General features: G+C 48.1%; 1 protein-coding gene across 1 annotated transcript in view; it reads right to left on the reverse strand.

Annotated features, from left to right (window-relative positions):
• Nucleotides 1–1254: 1254 nt before the first annotated feature.
• The window catches only part of PCSK2 (proprotein convertase subtilisin/kexin type 2), a 208090-nt gene continuing 189372 nt past the window's right edge, over nt 1255–19972 (reverse strand). The window contains exons 9-12 of the mRNA XM_007100354.2: nt 18734–18949; nt 16618–16718; nt 8240–8467; nt 1255–1922 (exon numbers count right to left, since the gene is read on the reverse strand). Of these exons, the coding sequence (XP_007100416.1) occupies nt 1436–1922; nt 8240–8467; nt 16618–16718; nt 18734–18949 (1032 nt within the window). The 3' untranslated portion in view covers nt 1255–1435. The remainder of the gene's footprint in view (nt 1923–8239; nt 8468–16617; nt 16719–18733; nt 18950–19972) is intronic.

The following is a 19972-nucleotide window of genomic DNA, read 5'->3' on the forward strand; positions in this document are numbered from 1 at the left end:
TGAGCTACCCGCTCCCACGGGAAGAGAGAAGTGTGAACGGAAGTGGTTGATCAGTTCTTTGGAATCAAATCAAACTAACACATCGTTTCTTGGGAGCGGGTGGGCATTGGGTTTGATGATGAGGAGCCAGCCCTCGAATAGGAAAACAAAGTGACAGCTGCTCAGAAAGCATTTCTATTTGCTGATGAGATGGGGTCTTTGGGGGTTGACTGGGGAAGAGGGTGTGTCACCTTTGGATCACATGTAAAACCCCCTCCCGACAGCTTAGCTGCCGAGATGGTAACTGAGTGCTTCCGTACAGAGGGCTCCTCCCGCTTCCTTCGGGCCTCAGGTTACTGGGGGATGAGCTGGCTTTTCCCCTCTTCAGCAGAGGGGGCTCCATACGAAGGGAGGGTCCATGTGAAATGGCTGCCCCCTCGCCCTTCACACGCCTCTTCTGGAACAGAGGCCGTTTCCCCAACTCATCAGAGAAATCACAACATGCAGAAGGTGTTTCCCTCTAGTCGTGGGCTTTGGAGATCAAAGCCCAAGCAGAAAGCTCTCGAAAACACTCAGCTCACCCCTCACTTCCATCAGATTGGGAAGCCCCAGAGTGACTGCAGAAAAGGAACATTCCTGTGTTAAAAACCACTAAGCTACTCTTTCCCAGAAGTGTTGCCACCCTGCCTTGCCTTTCTTTTGGATGACTACGGGAGGAACCCCAGAAAATTAGGGCCGGGATGAAGGCTACACACACAGGGTAATTCGGGCATCTCTAGCAGAGTTTACCATCGCTCAGAGCAGCAGCTGGTAAAGGGCAGCCAGGCTATTGAGATTTTACGTGTATCACGCTGGCCGAGTGAGACTAGCTACGATGTGGGAGTTGGTGGTAAGATTTCCAACCTTCATGCTTTCTGACTCTCTCTTCCCCATCTGGTAATTAGGGCACCTTTCAATTCACGCCACCTTCATTTACGTCCCTGAAAAATCTTGCTACAAGTCGAAACATCTTTTTCCCCAAAGGATTTACAGCATCTGTACTTTAAGAGACTCAGAGCTCACCTCTGTCAAAATCTTGGATTCTCCTCTTAAGTAACAGGTCCTCAGCGGAGACCGTGAATAAACGTCCTTGGAGTGACCGTGCCTGGCTTTTTAAATGCATTCTCTTCTATGAAAGAAACTGAGGGGAAAGCTGTCCCAGGTTTGTTGGCAAGATATCACCTATCTGAATGACAGAAATAAAGAACTTCGAGTCACCAATAGGACAGAGGCGTTGGTGGGAACACTGTATTTTGGGCACAGAATAAAAAAGGTTGCTTCCATGGTAATGAAAATAACCACTGACAGTGAGCGAAGCTTCGGGGCAAGAAGTTGGAATCGCTTGTGTGGGGGGAGGTTAACTGCTAGGTGCCCGGCTGGGGCGGCGGGCTGGCGGTGGGGAGAGGGTGCCGAGGTGCTAGTTCTTGCCCAGGATGCTCTTCAGGCTTCTCTCCACCGCTTCGTCCAGCTCTTCCTCCAGCTCCTCCTTCTTGGACATGGCCAGCTTGGACTGGTAATCCCTCACCACCTGGTCGATGTACGGGGCGCTCTGCGTGCCGTGCAGCATCAGCGTCCACTCCTTCAGCACCCCCTTCTGGGGCGCGCTCCCCACGAAGCCCAGCTCCAGGGTCCAGGTCCCCCGGGCGTCTTCCCCCCAGGTGTGGGTGGTCATGAAAGGCCACTTGTCGAAGCCCACCTTGGCGTCGTCGTCCCGTGGCCTCCGGCTCAGCAGGATGGACTTGGTGCCCATGGGGGACGTCATGTTGATGTTCAGGTCCCCTCGCCTGGTCGCGTTGACCGTGACCACAGCTTGCACGTGCTCCAGGTAGCGGACGAAGTTCCCCTTCCCCTCGCAGGCAGCGGTGGCGAGCGTCAGCACCAGCCTGCCGGTGGGCGGTATTTTCCTGAGGGCAGAGGGGAGGAGACCGTGAGGGCTGGGGGCACACTCTCCCAGGGGCTCTGGAGGCAGCCCGGGGAGCGGGGAGAGCAGCGGCTCTGGGGTGAATTATTATTATTATTTTTTTAGGCAGCTGAAAATTTTCTTAGAAGATTAAAATGTAGAACTCGACAGTAGGGGCTTCCCTGGTGGCGCACTGGTTGAGAATCCGCCTGCCAATGCAGGGGACACGGGTTCGAGCCCTGGTCCGGGAAGATGCCACGTGCCGCGGAGCAACTGAGCCGGTGCGCCACAACTGCTGAGCCTGCGCTCTAGAGCCCGCGAGCCACAACTACTGAGCCCGCGTGCCACAACTGTGGAAGCCCTCGCGCCTAGAGCCCGTGCTCCGCAACAAGAGAAGCCACGGCAATGAGCAGCCCACGCGCCTCAAGGAAGAGTAGCCCCCGCTCGCTGCAACTAGAGAAAACCTGTGCGCAGCAACAAAGACCCAACGCAGCCATAAATAAATAAATTTATGTTAAAAAAAAGAACTATACAGTAGGTTCGCATTAGTTACCTATCTTACACATAGTATCAAGAGTGTGTCTGTGTCAATCCCAATCTGCCAATTCCTCCCACCCCCTTCCTTCCCTATTGGTGTCCATACATACATTTGTTCTCTCTGTCTGTGTCTCTATTCCTGCTTTGCAAATAAGATCATCGGAGGAATGGATAAAGATGTGGCACCTATATACAGTGGAATGTTACTCAGCCATAAAAAGGAACGAAATCCAGGGTTAATTCTTACAGTGGCCGTGTGAGCCTGAGCAAGTCACCCACACTCTCGGAACCGACTGTGTGTGGACGGGGCAGGCGGCAGATGCTGTGGACACCGTTCCCGCTTCTCCTAAGTCACTGCTGGGTTTGCCTGCAGCGGAGGCTACTGCGGACCCTGACTGCATCCCCCACGGATATCAGCATCTCCCAGCTTCTCTCCTGGAGCCTTTCCCTGCCCCCTGGGAGTGTCCTCAGCCTGCGTGCAGGCCGGCCCCAAAGTGTCAGGGAGTTAACCCCACAGGGGGAAGCCCCCTACCAGCGATTGACGGAAGGTGGTGAGTACATACACCTGGCTTCCTCATTCCCGGCGGGGACGACTCAGTGTTGCCCAGGGTGGCAAGGTGTCGATCAAGGGAGCATCAGTGCATCTTTATTGGATTGCATCCTCTTCCCTGCCTACAGCTGCACCTCCTCACTTGTTTCCTGAGATCATCTCTCAAAAAATTGTCAGCACCCAAGTCCCATCAGGGTCTACTTTTGGGACAACCCAGACTGAGACAGGAGCTCATATACTTTTCTTTTAAAGTACTCACTACCTTGATAAGGAGAAATTATTGCTAATGTGATTGTTATCACTACCATTAAAGAGCTGAAATTGGATTAATTAATCCTAGTGAAGAACAGTCCTGTGACAGATCAGGGGAATTTGGGAGTCTCTTCGGTCATAGAGTTGGAGCCCCACGGACGGTCAGTCTAAGATTCCTCAGCTGTCTTTGCATATAACCAATCTCCTTTCTGGAAGTGGCCTCCTTTGGAGAGGAGATGCTCAAAGTTTCTTGCACTAGAAACATAATACAGGAAACTACATTTGAGGAGTGCATGGTATGATGGAAGGACTCCAGACTTCGGGAATAAACCTATTTGGGTTAGAATTCTGCTTCTATGCTTATTGGTCAGGAGAGCTTGGGAAAATTTTTCAAATACTTGAAGTCTCGTTGTCATTGTGGGTGGGTTTAAATAAGACCATGTAGGAAAACACTGAGCACAGTGCCTGGACCGTGAGACTAGCTCCCTTTCTCCGGCCCTTTGTCTATGTTAATGTCCTCCCTGGACATGGCTTTTATTTTGGAGCATAAAATGGTGTGTATTTTTTTAAAATTTTTATTTATTTTATTTATTTATTTTTGGCTGTGTTGGGTCTTCGTTGCTGCGTGTGGGCTTTTCTCTAGCTGTGGCGAGCAGGGGCTACTCTTCGTTGAGGTGCGTGGGCTTCTCATTGTGGTGGCTTCTCTTGTTGCAGAGCACAGGCTCTAGGCACATGGGCTTTGGTAGTTGTGGGCTACAGAGCGCAGGCTCAGTAGTTGTGGCGCATGGGCTTTGTTGCTCCGCGGCATGTGGGATCTTCCTGGGCCAGGGCTGGAACCCATGTCCCCTGCACTGGCAGGCGGATTCTTAAACACTGCGCCACCAGGGAAGCCCATGGTGTGTATTTTAAAACACACATATTGTAGAATACATCTACAAAAAGATGCTGGTCATACACCCAGCTCAGAGCCAAGCCTTGGTTCTACGTTACCCTTGGAACCAAGGCAAAGAACCTGGGAGGGCTTGCTGGAGCTCCCCTGCAGCTCATTGATAAAGGCAATACTCTCCCAAGGAACTTAAAAATATACAGATAAACAGTCTCATGGACCGTGTGCGCTCTGCGTGGACTCTGATGCTGAATCATGCATCCACTGGCCATGGAGATCCAGTGGTGGTGCAGGGGCGGAGGGTCCCCAGCCCCACGCTCTGGGCTCAGTAGTTGTGGCTCGTGGGCTCTAGAGTGCAGTCATCCAGTTTGGTGGAAAGCAGGCATTAGGCCAGCTTTGGAGATGTGGGTATGGCAAGCCACTACCTGGACCTCTCAAAGAAGATGCTACTTACTCAGAACAGGGTCAGAAACATAACAGGTGAGCTGATAAATGATTAATGATCACATGGGCTCCAGCCCCTGGGCAGAAAGCTACATGGGTAGACTAAAGGTCCAGTTGTGGGTAAGGAATTTGAACTTTCTGAGCTCATTTTCCTTACCTGTGCAATGGGGATATGACTTCCTACCTTGAGGAGTTGCTGTGAAGATAAATATAGACACACACTCATATACGTTGTACATTTACAAATGTCTAGACCAGCGCTGGCCAACAGCATGACCAATTCCTGCAAGGATGGAAATGTTCTATATCTGTGCTAATACAGTAGCCACTGGCCACATGTGGCTTTTGGGCACTTGAAATGTGACAAGTATGAGTGAGGAACTGAATTTTTAATTAATTAAATTTAATTTTAGTGATCAATGTAAATTTATTTAATTTCACTAAATAGCCACACGTGGCTAGTTGCTTCTGTTTTTGTATAGCACAGATCTAATTGTTGAGAAAATAGTTGGACTTTTGCCATCCACCTGGGCAGGTTGGCGTGGGAACAAGCACACACACCTGTTAGGATTCACAAATTGTCCTAGAAGCCTTGGGGGTGGGGTGTGTGCCGGGGTCGGAGGCCCCTCCGGGGACCCCGGGCCCCTGGCAGTCTGGCTTGTTTAGCGCCTGGGGGACTTGCCTGCTCCCCAAACTCCCATCCCCACCTGCCCGCTGAGGGCGTGGGGCCCTGGGGAGAGGACATTTAACTGCCCTCTTCTTGGAATGTTAAGTCACTTTGAAATTGACTTGAATTGTGAATTCCAGAGGCAGCAAGCTTGGCAGAGAAAAGAGAACACCATCCCCTCTCACAGGTGACCTGGCGTTCGTTCGTTGGTCGGGAGAGCCGGGGAGCAGCTCTCGTGGATGTCTCTTACCCTCTTCTTGCTGCTTTGTATGTTCTGACTTTCCTCCAGTGCCATATATTGCTTTTAGAAGAAAGGGAATACAACTCACTCTTATTTTAAAAGAACAGGGACAGGTGCTCAGGAAAAGTCAGTTTATCAGAAGGTTGCAGTAGGAGATGGTTGTTTATGGAACCAAAGGGGCTCTTCAGAGACCCTGATCTAGCCACACAGCCACGTTCGGGAACACACTTGCTGCTGAAGATGAGGCACCCATCAGAAGGGGTGAGCTACTCTCTGAACTTTCAGAAACAAGTACAGAAGCCTGGTGCTCAAGTCCTATAAAGACAAACAGGGCTTATATCTTTGTCTTACTCACTGCATGTTGGTGCAAAATGAGGGCTCAGTGACTTTGTGCCTAGAAATAGGTGTTGCTTCCCAGGGGGCCCTTGGAATGCTCTTTGGGTTCTCAATCCTCAGCTGTATGATAAAAACAGTTATGAGGTTGTAGTTGTTTTGTTAGAATAATAATAGTAACAACGGCAGCTGCCCTTTCCCGAGTATCTAAAACACCTGCCATGTGGTAGTCACTGAAGAACCCTCAACGGGGGTCACTTGATGTCTGCTCTTCCCCAGGTCACGGTGTCAGGTGGGCATTAACCCACACAGAAGACACTGCAGCTCAGAAGTGACCAGTCCACAGCCACCCGGCCAGCATGGTGTGGCCGAGCACACCCTCTGCTCTACTATGCTGCTTCAGGCATTCGGATCAGGTTTTAACGTTGATCTCCGAATTCACTTAAAATCCGAGTTCGCCACAGTCTTCAAGGAGCTGAGTGAAGGGGGAGGGTGGAAGTGGCCCGCGCCTGAGCGTGCTCTGGGGACACGCTGGCCCATGGGGCGGCCTGGGCTTCCTCTGCTCACGGCCCTTGGCTGGTCCAGCACAGATGCTCACAGCCCGTTCTATTTTGCCCTTTTATTTTAGTCAAGCATCCTTTACAGACTCTCCCGATAAAGTCTCTTTAGAAAATTGCTTTTCGAATTGACTGCTTCTCTGGGAAGATGAGTGCTGAGGAAACTCATAACCCTGACGGTTGCCACTCACCCGCTCAGAGGCCGTTTCTGTGCAGCCCTGCATAGAAAGTGGCAGCTGTCAAGGCTGCGGATCCCTCCGTCCCAGCCCCTCAGAAGTTGGATTCCTGGTGATAGGGCTTCCTCTGCCAGAAGCACAAGCTGGCCTGGGCGTTGCCCTCAGGACCCCCTGCCCAGCCTCTGAGTTCTTCCATGAGCACATCTGCCCCAGACCTCACTCACCTGCATCTGAGAACAATTCAGGTGTGAGTGGACGAGGGGACACAGAGCCCTTCCAACAAGGCCGCCTGCCCCCTGCCCCTGAATCTCCCTGGCTGGTCTGGTGGTCCTACTGCCACCATGTAGACATCTTCCTTGTGCCCAGGTGATGCTGGCTAAACGTCCGTTCATTCATTCATTCCACAAATATTGATCCCATGACTACTAAGTTCCAGGCGCTGTTCTAGGCCCTGAGGACACACCAGCAGACGACACAGACGAGGTCCCTGTCCTCCTGGAGCCCAGCTGAGTTAGTGCTGAAATAGCTCTCGAGTTTCCTTTCATTAAAATAATGCTGCTGAGACCACCCACAAATCTCAGTCTTCTGGACCTTACCCCAAACCTTAGAAATAAGAACCTCTGTGGGGTGGGGTGTTGACATACATACTTTCACGCACCAACCAAGAAATTCCTCTACACTTTAAATTTTAAAAATCGCTGTCACAGTATATGTGTACATGTGTGTTTTGTTTGGAATAAAATTGTCTCAACTAACAGAAGGTCATTTGTGGAAGGTAAATTCTCAACGGATTTGCATAAAAACCTGGAAGAAATATGTTTTCTATATAGACAAGAACATCTATAGATATCGTGAAATAAATTTAACCTAGTGAATCAACTGAAATATAATAAAAGCCTTTTCCAGACTAAAAAAAAATAATGCTGCTGATATTGGATAAGTTCCCAATTAGCTGTGAGCCATTGGGACGGTCACATCTCAGGGCCTCAGATTCCTTAACTAAAATGAGGCGTCAGACAGCCTATTTCCAGTGTTGCCTCTGGCTCCAAATTCCAACCTGTACCTGGATTATGACAGAATGTTCAGTGCACTCGGAATTGGGTGAGAAACGGTCATTCATCTCGGCATACGTCCCACATCTCCCTCTCCCCTCCGCCCCCCAGAAGCACAGAGCATGAGGGTCAACAGAGACCCATCCTTCTTGTCCAGGGCAATTGCGGAGAACAAGGTCTGATGTCAAGGTGAACCTCGACTAAGCAGGCCCCAGTGCCCGTTCCCCTAAATACTGCAACCGTGCCACCTTTCTGTTAATCTCGAATGTAGCCAGGATGCAACTAACCGTACATCCTGCTCTGGTCACACTGCCCATGGTCCCCACCTGCTGCGGCCCAGCGTCCGCAAAGGCACAGACGCTGTAAGTCTTCCCCTTGGCAATCCCTCTTTGTAAATCTCTCCCTTTTTGCAATAAGGGAAAGAAGTTCGAGGCCCCAGGGCTTTGTAGACTGGATACTTTGGAGTTGTGCAACACTGCAGCTCTGCCTGGAAGCTGGTTGTCCCTGAATCAAATCCAGTGCATCTCGGGATGACGCAGAGAGGGAATCTGTTATGGTCACCAGTGCAGTGGCGCCCTCTCTGGGTATTTTCCACAAACAGCAGTAGAACTGCTGCCCCCACTTACTCAGGGTCCTGCACGGAGCCTCCCACACAGTGGAACCTCTCAGGCACAGTTTTCCAGTCTTTGGCCATTTTCACCATGGCGCCTGCGTCAAGCACCCCGTAGCCAAAGAGGTGATTAAACTCCAAGCCGACCCCGTTCCTCCGCCACTGATGGACCTCGTCATGAAGCTGGTTCCGTTTGGACGTGAGCACGGTCAGATGCTGCATGTCTCTCCAGGTCAGACCCAGGCTGGGTACCGGAGGCAGAGTGTTTGAGAGCAAGGGCGGGGGAAGATGGGGAGAGAGAGGGAGAGAGACACAATGACTAAGGTAGGACATAGACCCCTGGTAAGATGTTGAAACATCTATGAACCCACAAGTCAAGGGAGGATTTCCATGCACTACTGAGAATATAGGTATAGATATATGTCAATTAAAAATATCTTGCCTTTCTTACTTAAATACATTTCAATTGCGGTATCTAACACACACTGGAATGGCTAAAATGAAAAAGACTGACAATACCAAGTGTTGACAAAGATGTGGAGCAACTGGGTACTTTGGTGATGGAAGTGTAAGTTATCGCAAACACGTTGGAAAATGGTTTGGCTCTATCTTCAAATGTTGCCCATGTGCTTAAGCTATGGCCCAGAAGTTCCATTTTTAGGTATGTATCCAACAAAAATGTGTGTATATATTCACCAGACATATACGTATTGGAATGTTCATAGGCCTAAAGTATGAAGTCCTCAAATGCCCATCCACAGTAGAGTGAATAAACCAGTTGAGGTGTGTTTATAGGAGGTGGAACACTGCACTGCAATGAGAATGAACTATAGCTGCTCAGAATAACAGGGATCTCACAATTGTGTGAATCTCACAATAAGAATTCTGACCCAAAGAAGCCAGATACAGAGGAGAACATACAGTATGGTTCCATTTGTTTAAAGTATAAAAACAGGCACAATGAATCTGTGCTGTCAGAAGCCAGGTTAGTGGTTGGTCTTGGGGTGGCAGTGCCTGTAAGGGACACAGGGGGCTGCTGGGTGCTGACAGAGTTCTGTTTCTTGATCTGGGTGTTGGCTACACGGGAGTGTTCCATTTGGGGACATGAAGCTGTCAGTTCTTCAAGGGCAGAGACAACAGCTTCAGCATATTTGTCTCCCAGTGCCCAGGACAGCCCTCGGCACACTCTTCGTTCGGCAAATAGACAAGTTTGCTTGCAGACTTGTCTTTGGAAATTAATGTCTAATAGTCTGTGCTATTGACATTAGTGTCAATGTCCGTGCTTTTCAAAGTGTAAGTCATGACCCGTTTGTGGGCTAGGAGGTCAACTGATTGCACAGGCTATGTATCTGGGCTGCACGGTAAAACTGTCTGGTGGGGACATTTAAAACCCCACCGCTCAGGCCACCTCTCAGACTATTTAAATCAGAATCTCTGGAAGTGGGACCCAGGCTTTGGAAATTGTTAACACTTCCCAGGTCATTCCAGTAGACAGCTGAGGTTGAGAACCAGAGATTTAATGGATGGGGCTATCACAAGTGAAATAGAACAGAAAAGAATAACAGTGTGCACGTAATATGGGAAACTCTATGTGTGTGTGTGTGTGTGTGTGTGTGTGTGTGTTTGCACGCACTCGTGTGTGGTATTGTGGTATGTGTTTGGGTTGCAATGCAAAATTAATTTCTCACTGAGAGTCATGGTCACAAAAGTTGGAAAACCCTGCACTACGGTTCTCCTTAGAATCAAATGATTCAAAGAACACCATCACTCATTTGGTAAAATATCAACACAGGCAGCATTCATTGGTTCAAAGCTTCAAAACAGAGTCAAAAGATGATAGTGATTCATATGCTCTTGAAATGCAGACCTTCAAGTTCTTTTCCCATTTAGGTTTGTACATAATATTGAGCAGACGGAAGTCCAGGAAGACCTTCAGCTTTTAAAGAGAAAGTTTCAAGGAAGGTCAATGCTTATTTGAGAAATTTAAGAACATGTCTTGGACATATGGTCCCCTGGACATATGGACTAGGTGAACAGTGTGAAATTTCCTGAAGTTGATTATGGCCGAAAGCTCAGTGTTTTCCTGGAATAGGATTCTGAATTCATTTAACTCAAACGTGTCGATAAACGAGGATCTGGTGACCTCAAGGTGATCCAAGGGCTGGCTGACAGGTGGAGCATCTCTCATCTTTGCTAGGGGTTCTGCTGCAAAAATGAGCCATGCTTCTAACCCCACTAGACGTTTCTCCGCAGATTTATTCTCAGCGGGTCCATTAGAGAGAAAGAATGTGTTAGAACAAGGATGTTCTACTTCTAAAATAAATCAGAGCGTGCTCCATACTCCAATGTCACTGAATTTGTGACACCATTTGAACAACCATTTGCTTATGTCTGAAAAGTAAAACAGAGTCCCTCTTATTTCCCCGTTCTGAGCAACTTCTGAATTGACCGAAGATACTATTGTGTAAAATAATTAGTTCATCAGCGTGCTTTAGGCTTTAATCCTACCATAGCGGCTCAAGGATTGTAGGTGATACCTATTAAATAATAAAAAATAAATTTACAGAATACCTACAATATAAAAGTCACTGTGTTCAGTGCTACAGGACAAGGAACATGACATTTTCTCAAATATTTTATATAATAGCTGGGAAAGTAAGACAGACATATGGAAAGGTATCGTGTCCAGGCTCCGCACTAGTTCCGGGCAGGTCGTAGGAAGGTCCCTGCCCTCTCAGAGCCTACAGCCCAGGGGATAGACAGACAACTCAATATTTTAAAAGGTTGGGGGCTGTCATGTCAGGGGAGCCAACAGTGGAACCCTGAGTTATCCCAGCCAGGGAGTTTCACAGACCGTGGTCCTGCATCAGAACCGCACAGGGAGTCGTGACAGATATGGATTCCTGGCCTCAACCTCAGGTCTCTGGAATCGGCCTCCTGGAGGCTGTGGGCCTGAGGACGTGCACTCAAGGCAAAGCGCAGGTGATGCTTCTGCACACGGGGTTTGAGAACACGGGTCTGAGATGGCGGTTCACAACCTTGTCTGCACACGTGAACCAACGTGAACACAATGACGAAGTCAGACAGGACCCAGAGATGCTGATCCCATGGGCCTGTCCAAGCATCTGCCAAAGGCTCCAGCAAACCTGCTTGGGGCGGGGGTGGGGGGTGGTTCCTAACTTCCTGGCGGCACTGGGGGTGCTTGTTAAAACTGCAGCTTCTGGAAATTCTGAGTCTGTGGACCTGGCGTGGGCTTGGGTATCTGTTCTTAGCAAGCACTCCAGGGATTCTGATCAGCAGCAGCAAATTTGAGAAACTCTGGTCCAGGGGGTCAGCAAGGGTCTCTCAGGAAGTGGTATTTTTAGCTAAGGTCAAAGGGATGAGTGGGAGTGACTGAGTAAACACAGGGAAGGGGAGTTCCTAGGGAGAGAAGGTTCTGGAAGGAAGGATCTAGAGGCGGGAGAAGGCACGTATCAGCACAGGAGGTTGGGAGCTCAGCGTGAGTCAGGGAGGTAGAGCCAGGAACAGAGGCGGAGAGGATGACACAGTAGAACGTAGGGACTTTATCTTAGTGACAGACAGGAAGGGCAGAGAGACCCGTGATCTGATCTCCAGAAACATCACCAGGGAGAAGGAATCAAGACGTGGGACTGGAAAGCAGATGCTGCAGGAACCTGGCCCACGAACAAGTGACCACGAGGAACGAGCCGTGAGCTGTAACAAGGCCATGTGCGAGGAACCCCCGGTGAACTATCAGTGAAAATGGTGACATCTGTGCAGCTGGCAGGGCACCTATTGGCTGGGTCCAATCGCTCATAGGACCCTGTGATGTTCCGGGGTAAACGTTCAGCTGTCAGCAGACTGGTCCTAGGCCACTTGGGATGGGCCATCTGCCTCTCAGTTCAGAGAGAACATCTCCGGAGGTCAAAGCCAAACCCAGGGCTTCTAGATAAGATGTGAGGACAGGCCAGGGCTCCAAGGAGAGAGGTCACTCAGGGCCTGGCCAAGGTGGCAGCCGTCTTGAGCAAGAGAGCGCGGGACCTTGGAAAAACCAGTGTGAAGCCCAGGGAGAGACTGGCCCCGCGTGGCTGGAAGAGGAATCTTGCACCAAGGAGACCTCGGGATGGGCTGTTTCCTAAGCCTCTAAAGCTGGTCCTGGCAAGTGAGTTTTTGCCTATGAATGATCCATAGAACCATATCTCCTACAGAGCCCTGCACTTACAGTTGGTGTACTAACTTCCCACTGGTGCAAAATAGTGACCTTTTTTTTCTTTTTTTTTTTTGAGTTCCCTATTTGTGAGGATTACCCCTGAAAGACCATTGTTTTTCAGAGTTCTTCTATTTATGGTATCAAATTCGCTGGAACCCAATTCACATTTTCCTCCTGATAATCAAGACAGCAAAGGGAATTTAAGGAGAGAACAGCTACAAAACTACATTTCCCATTCTCCCTTGCAGTCTGGGGTGCCATGTGATAGTTCTGGCCAATAAGAAATAAGTCCCTGGGTGATTTTTCAAAAAACTTTTAAACAGGGATCACTCAGCTGGTGGATTTCTTTTTTCCCTTTGCTTTTCCCCTCTTCCTACCTGACATGTAAACATGATGGCTGGAGCTCCCATGGCATCTAGATAACATGAAGGTGTAAAAGAACGGAAATCTAGAGACAGAGTCCCTGATTCTCGGTGGCCACCCTGCACTTGCCCAGGCTCCTCACTCTGTATTATCTTCTGCATGACAGAAAAATAAACTCCTTCATAAGAAACTTATTAAATTAAATTAATATTCTATTTTAAATATATTGGTATTATGCTATTTAAAAAAAAAGAAAAGAAAAATAAATTCCTGTCTCGGTTTAGCTGTTATTTTTGGATTCCCTGTTTTCAGTCTAATACGGGAACCTAGTCAGAGGCAGAGTGCGATGTTCATATTCCGCAAATGGCACCTGAATGCTAGGTTCATAGAGCCCTTGACGTACTCCTGGATGCCACACACTCCAGCCACAGACCAGCATGGGGCTGGCTGCTCTTGCAGTCCCTGAAAAAGGTGTTGAAAAGACAGATTCCTGGGCCGTTCATCCCTAAGGATGTGATTCAGTGACTCTCGGCTGAGTCTTGGGAATCTATCATTTTCAAAACTCCCCAGTGCTCAACTTCACTAGTTATCAGGGAAATAAACATTAAAACTACGGTGCAATTCCACGGAATACCCACAAGAATGGCTAAAGTGTAGAAGACAGATAATAGCAAATGTTGGCAAGGATGTGGAACAGCTGTAACTCTCATACACTGCTGGAGGGAGTGTCAGCAAGTGCACCAACTCTGGAAAACTGCTAGACCTGCACCTATGTATACCCCATGACCCAGCTTTTTGACTCCCTAATATACATCAAACAGAAATGCGTCCACATCTTCACCAAAAGACATGTACAAGAATGCTGACAGCAATGCTACTCACAATAGCCCCAGTGTGGAAACAACCCAAATATCCACTTATACAATGGAGTAATATTCAACAAGTATGAACAACCTATAAGCACACACAGCAGCATGGAGGAATCTCTCAGACATAATCTTGAACCAAAGAGCACATACTGAGACTTAGGTAATGGTCTGTTTCCTGATTTGGGTGCTGGTTACATGGATCTGTTAACTTTAAAAGAAGTTTTTGAGCTGTACCTAATATTTGTGTACTTTTCTCTGCATCTAGTAGACTTTGATAGAGCTCACATGAAAAAATCCATCCCTTGGAAGGTCAGTTTTGGAAACACTGTTCTAGTCCAGTATATGGGCTGCTTTACTATGGATGGCTCTCCTGGGTCACAAGTTTGCCTCTTTTGACATCTACCCCTCAAACCCAGCTCAGCCCTCTTGAACCACCCAGAAAGCCTGGGGTCATGGAGAGAACCCCAAATATTTGAAGGCAGCAGTAACTCCCCACTAAAGAAATTCTCCAGAATTTCTCTAATATTGCTCTCACTGGGAAATGTGAGCAATGTTCCCGACAACTCAAAAGGGCATTTTCAAGAATTTGGCAGAAAAGCGTTTTATGAGATTAAACAACAAGGTGATGACTGGTTAGGACAGAGGCGTGGTTTCCCTTTGTCCCCTGGAGCCATGGGGGTGGTCATTCTCCCTCTTCCATGGTCCCGATGGGAATGCATTTAGACAGGATAATTTGTTTACTGTATTCAAGTTGCTTTGGAAGAGCTTTCTTATTGGACCTCTGGGTGGGAAACAGTCCTCGACTTTGCCACATATGTCACCAAGGACTCCCAGCTGCCTCGTCTGAAGATAAAGAGAGATGAGCTGTAGGAGATGAGCTGTAGGAAGTGTTCGTGGAGAGTCTTTCCCTCCTCCGCCCTCCGGGCTCTCTCCTGGGGCTATTTCATGCTGAGCAGTGGTTTCCGCTCCTGGCTGTTGGAGCCTTTTGGCCCACAGAGAAGCCTTGGAGTTTACTTTCCCAGGTGGTGCTCTTAGCCAACGGCCAAACAGCACAAGAATATGGCAGCCCAGCTCCCTTGCCTTGATGTGGAACAAACTCTGAGGCATAATTTTTACCCTCCAGAGCTCTCCCTGGGATCAGGCTGAGGCCAGAACTTCTGAAATTGCATCCTTGCTCAGCTTCTTCCCCATCCCTAACCTGCTTCCTCTCCTTCCCAGTGGTCTCTGCCGGGATCCCTCTCTTAATAAATCACTTGCATCAAACTCTAATCTCAGGGTGTGTTTCCAACTCAGGTGATTGGTGTTCTGAGCAATTTTTGAGGACTGGCTCCCAAGACGGGCTTGAACCATCTACTGCCAGGTATCATTTTTTCCCTCTTTATGGCAATAGAGAACACTCAATTCATGACCATTGCTCCAAAACAAAGTGTGCCTAAGTGGTGATTGCATTCTTTTCTGTAAGGAAATCTGCAAGTGTGCTAAAGAATGGAGAATAATTTGGTGCAGAGCCCATGAATCTGTTTAAAGTTCCAGCAGCCTGTTCCATTACTTTGATGTGTGTAAGGGGTCACTTTGTAGGCATATAGGCCTGGGAAAGTGACTTTTTGCTTGCCAGAATCTAAGGAGACTTTGAGTCAAGTTCTGCCCTCTTAGATTTAAGGGGAGACCAAGAAGCCCTTCTTGTTCCCTGTCCTCTGCTTGCCTGCTCCCAGCTGGAGTGAGCGAGGCCAGCTCAGACCCCAGGACCCAACAGGCCCTGAGAGGAACAGCTTCATCTTCAGGAAATGCACATAATACGTGAGTAAGTTTTGGTCTCTGTGCTTAATAGGAAGGCTTTGACCAGTGTCCATCTCTTCTTTCCTAAAATTTCCAACTGACTTTTGTTAAAAGAATCAAAGCTTGGCCTGGTCCAAAAGAAAAGTCACTCCCAATTTGGGGCCTTATCTGTAAAAGGTGGATAATGATGTCTTTTCTGCTTAAAGGCAGAGGGGTTGGACTAGATAATCTTTTGAAGTCCTTTCCTATTCTAGGAATCAGCTCTTACCTCCTTTGCAAGTCAAAAAATGCACTGCATATGTGGAGAGTCAAGCAGGGCTGCCTGAAGATTGATGCTAGAAGCTCCGGTTGCCTAGCAATGGCTGACAGGGACGGGAACTCAACTTCCCTTCCCCAGGAGCCTGAATTCAACTTCTTATAAGTTGCTGGTTCTGTATTCTTGGATAATTCCCTGCCTAGCGGGCATTTGCACTTACACCACATGGGTGGTGCCTGAAGCCACAAGTTCATTGTTCAAACCCAAGGCCAGCCTCTGGTTTGCACTAAGAGAAGACAGGGGAGTGGGTGGGCAGGGACCTCTGCTCAAATCCAAGGTGGGTCCAGCTGTACTGACCTGTGGCCTCTGCGGAGGTGGTGAGAACAGAGGGGATGGTCTCCCCTCTCTGGTAGCTGGTTGGTTTCCCAGCAAAGCCCATTTCTTGGTCTACATTGTGTGACTTCGCCCACCTTGTCTCAGTGTTAAAATGAGTTCAGCCTTATAAGTTAACAAATCTGGAGCAAGAGAGTCCTGTTTAACACATGTTCTGAAAACCTTGCTGGCAATGGTTTTCCTTCATTTAGCTGTTTGGGAGTATTATTAGAGTAAAACAGCCACGGGATCCATAGAAGATAAAAGGGTGTTTTCACCAAGAAAACATCTATGTGCCCCTATGTGTGGTTGGATGTTGGGCTCTTGTGCTCTCAGGGGGATGTAGTTTTGTGGTGTGTGTGTATGTGTATGTGTGTGTGTGTATATGTGTGTGTATCATTTAGCAATGCCCACCAGAGTTCATTGGCCCTGACTATTTACTGAGTCTCACACCCACTTTTGCCTCTGTGGACACCTGGTATTGGGTGGGGAGAGATGTCTCAGTCCACCCTGCAGAATCAGCCCTTGGTCCCGAGATGGAAACATACTTAGCCTCTAAAGCCAGTGCAAACACTCCAGCTGCCTCGGGAGCAGCCGCGGATGTCCCAGAATGCCTCAGGGTGCAGTTGCCGTACAAATCTGTGGTTGCCTGGAGGGGAAGATAGTGAGTAATGAGTTAATGAGTGAGTCACACTGCTTTAAACCCAAAATGACATGGAGCAGAGGATTTTCTATTTTTTTACTTAAACTCTGCCTTGTTCTGAAGAAGATTAAGATGAAGGTAAGGATAAGCTTAGCACCCATGTATCTATTTTGCCATGCATTTTATCTGAGTTTCCTAGTAGCCCGTGCAAAAAGGGAAACACAATCAGTTATAGTTACAGTGTCCACAAGACAAAAGCAAGTCAATTGTTCAGAGAAGCGTATCTGCAGCTATTCTAGAGACCAGAGAGACATTTATCTTCTGGATCCTAAAAGGAAACATCATAGGTGGAATGACAAGCCAATATCACCACCATAGTCAAAGCAATGGTGAGTTTTGTTGCATTGGTATTGGCTCGGAAAGCTCAGGGCCAGTCCATCAGCAATTTCTTTTCCCTTCAGGAAAAAAGGTGGCATTCCCAAAGAGGAAAGACTAAACAGGCTCAGCCACAGTTTGCCTAGAGGGACAGGCCATTAAAGAGAAGTGTAACATTCTCTACATCTAAAATCCATGGAGAGAGTCTGGAACACACTGAGCAACACATCTGATACATGAGTGATCACCCCACGGGAGGCTGATCAACTGAGTTTTAAAGGATTTTACAAAGAGAAAATCCCCATTTGCAGTGTTTGCGAGAGCCAGGGTTTTCATTAAGATCATTTATAAACCACGAGAATACTCCTTCCTCCTGTTTGTCTGTAGGCTCCTCAAGTGGGCCTATTATTTTGGGGGACAAAGTATCAGGGAGGTTTAAAAGCATCTACTTGCGGAAAATGACAATATTCAAAGAGAACTCAAGGCCCCTCCCCAGCCGTAGTAGAAAGAGAGTCATAGACAGGCGTTGAGGACAAAGTGACACCATTGGGAGGCTCTTGGGGCAGGGAGGGGAGCTATTCTAGGGGGAGGAGAAGCCTTACAAACAGAACAGGATTGGGGTCGCTCTCACTTGTCCCCTTCTGCCCATGTAGCTTGTAGGATGAGAGAGGCGAAACCTCCTTCTGCTTGGGAGGAGCTGACACGATCTCCGTCCTTCCCAAGACCAGGGGGAGCCCCAGGCTCATGGAGGGAGTCAGGCTAAGGTCTGTGTCTCCTGTAGGTAAAGGGCTTCTCCTGGGTCACGTGAGAGCCCGGCCAGCTGCTCAGGTGGAGCCCAGGCAGGCACTTGGGACTGCAGGACTAGCTGGTATTGGTGACTGTGTTCCTCCCAACCCCAGAGGAGGCGATGGCCGGGCAGGATGTATCTCAGCAGGACTCCTGAACCAACCACTAAATTCCAGGCTTGGAAGACTGAGGAAAGGCCCTTATGTGAGTGAAATACCCAGAGAGAGGAAGAGATCCAAAAATGCTCATTATACTCTACAGACATATATTTCTAGGGGCCTTGGAAAATTCACTATTAAACCTCAGTGCCCAGGAAGGAAGAGTTGCTCAAAGTGCAATAAATAAGTTTGTGATTCTTCACCTTTTTGTTTTCTCAATCATGGACCCATTTTAAAATATGATGGAACACACTACTCTTCCTTTGAGAAAACACACATGTACCCAATTTGGGGGGTTTTATGGACCCAGAAAAGTCCGTCCATGGATGCTATTTTTAAATTACTGTAATAAATGGATGAGTTCTTGGCTCAGATGGGTGCAGGTGTGATGCCCGAGTTCTTAATATTAGTTATCCTTATAAGTGACGTGCCGGGGCAAATCAGGGTTCATCATTATCTGTAAGCCAAAACAATGAACAAGAAAATCGATGGAACGTGAGCGGGAAGGAGGTCATCACGTTCTTGTTTATCGTAGGTCTCTACCTTGATAACAAGGCATCATCAGCCTGGAAGAGGGTGGATCTCCCCCCCGGACAGACCCTGACTCTTTGAGGGAAGCGGGGTGGGGAGCTCCTCCTCCCATGACGTCACTGTGTCTGCACATGACGTCAGGAGTGTCCGCCCACCCGGCCTCGCACTCACCACTCCGGCCTCGGGGTTGCGCTTGCGCCCGTTGCTGAAGGTGGAGGCCAGGGTGGAGGAGCAGCTCTCATCGTACAGGGCGGTCCTGCCGTCGTTGATGGCCGAGTTGATGGAGATGGTCCACATGCTCGAGGCGTAGCCGTCGCAGTTGCAGTCGTCGTAGCTGCCGCCGTCCCCTGAGGCCCACACGTAGATGCTGCCTTTGCCCCCTCGGCCCTGGGGTGGGGGGACGACAGGGAGAGATGCGCGGGCTGCAGGGGGGTCCCGCCGGGGCTGGGGTCGGGGTCCGGGTGGGGACCTGGGCTTCTTCAGCAGCTGAGTGCAAGGACTGGCTTCCTTTCTATCTGCCCTCGAGAACCACTATCCTTCTGGCCGGGCACCGTGAAAACTTTTCTTTTCAGGAAGGATTCAATAGAAATGTCATCCGAATTTACAATTTAAGCTGGGGATAACAAAGTGAGAAAAACTGGAAGAATCTCCTTAAAACTGACAAATGAACTGCTTTTAAACATAGTACATTCTCCTGGTAAAAAGTCAAAGTATATGGAAAGGAAAATGAAAAAATACATCCCCCTGCGTGTAATTCTTATATATTTTTTCAGGCATTTTTCAGCAAAAATGCAAGTGTACTTGTATATTTATATCAATACTTAGCTAAATAAGATATAAAAGATATTTATAGCTTCTATTTTATATATTATATATATTTTATATAAATTTACATATATATAGATATTGTAAGTATAAAATACACATTTTACTTACAGATTATATATATGTTGGTGTGTGTGTGTGTATATATATATATATAAAATACCCTTTTTTTTTACTCAGTTGGATCATACTAGAATTCTTTTAAGCAAAATATTATATATTGTACCTGTGTAAGGGAACACCAAATATATAAATATAAGAAGAAAGTCTAATATGATCAAGTAAAACATACAGCAAAAATAATTTTACACATAATGATGTGCACAGTAATTACTACCATATGCTAATTAGTTATAACCAGCAAGCTTAGTTGTAGGTACCTACAGTTTGCATTGCTTTTCTGTTTCAACCACTTTCTTAGTGCTTCTGTTTTTCTTTTCCTGTTCTCTGTCTTCTAGGAGAATTCTCTCTGCCTCCGCAACCTAGAGTGGCCATTCCTTCTGGCTTCCTACCTTCTGACCCCAGGGGCAGGAGGGCTGGGCTACCCTGCTTTGCCCCGCAGGCTGGGTGGGCGGTGGGGAGGGC

Source organism: Physeter macrocephalus, chromosome 14 (genome assembly GCF_002837175.3).
Source record: "Physeter macrocephalus isolate SW-GA chromosome 14, ASM283717v5, whole genome shotgun sequence".
NCBI classification, from domain to species: domain Eukaryota; kingdom Metazoa; phylum Chordata; class Mammalia; order Artiodactyla; family Physeteridae; genus Physeter; species Physeter macrocephalus.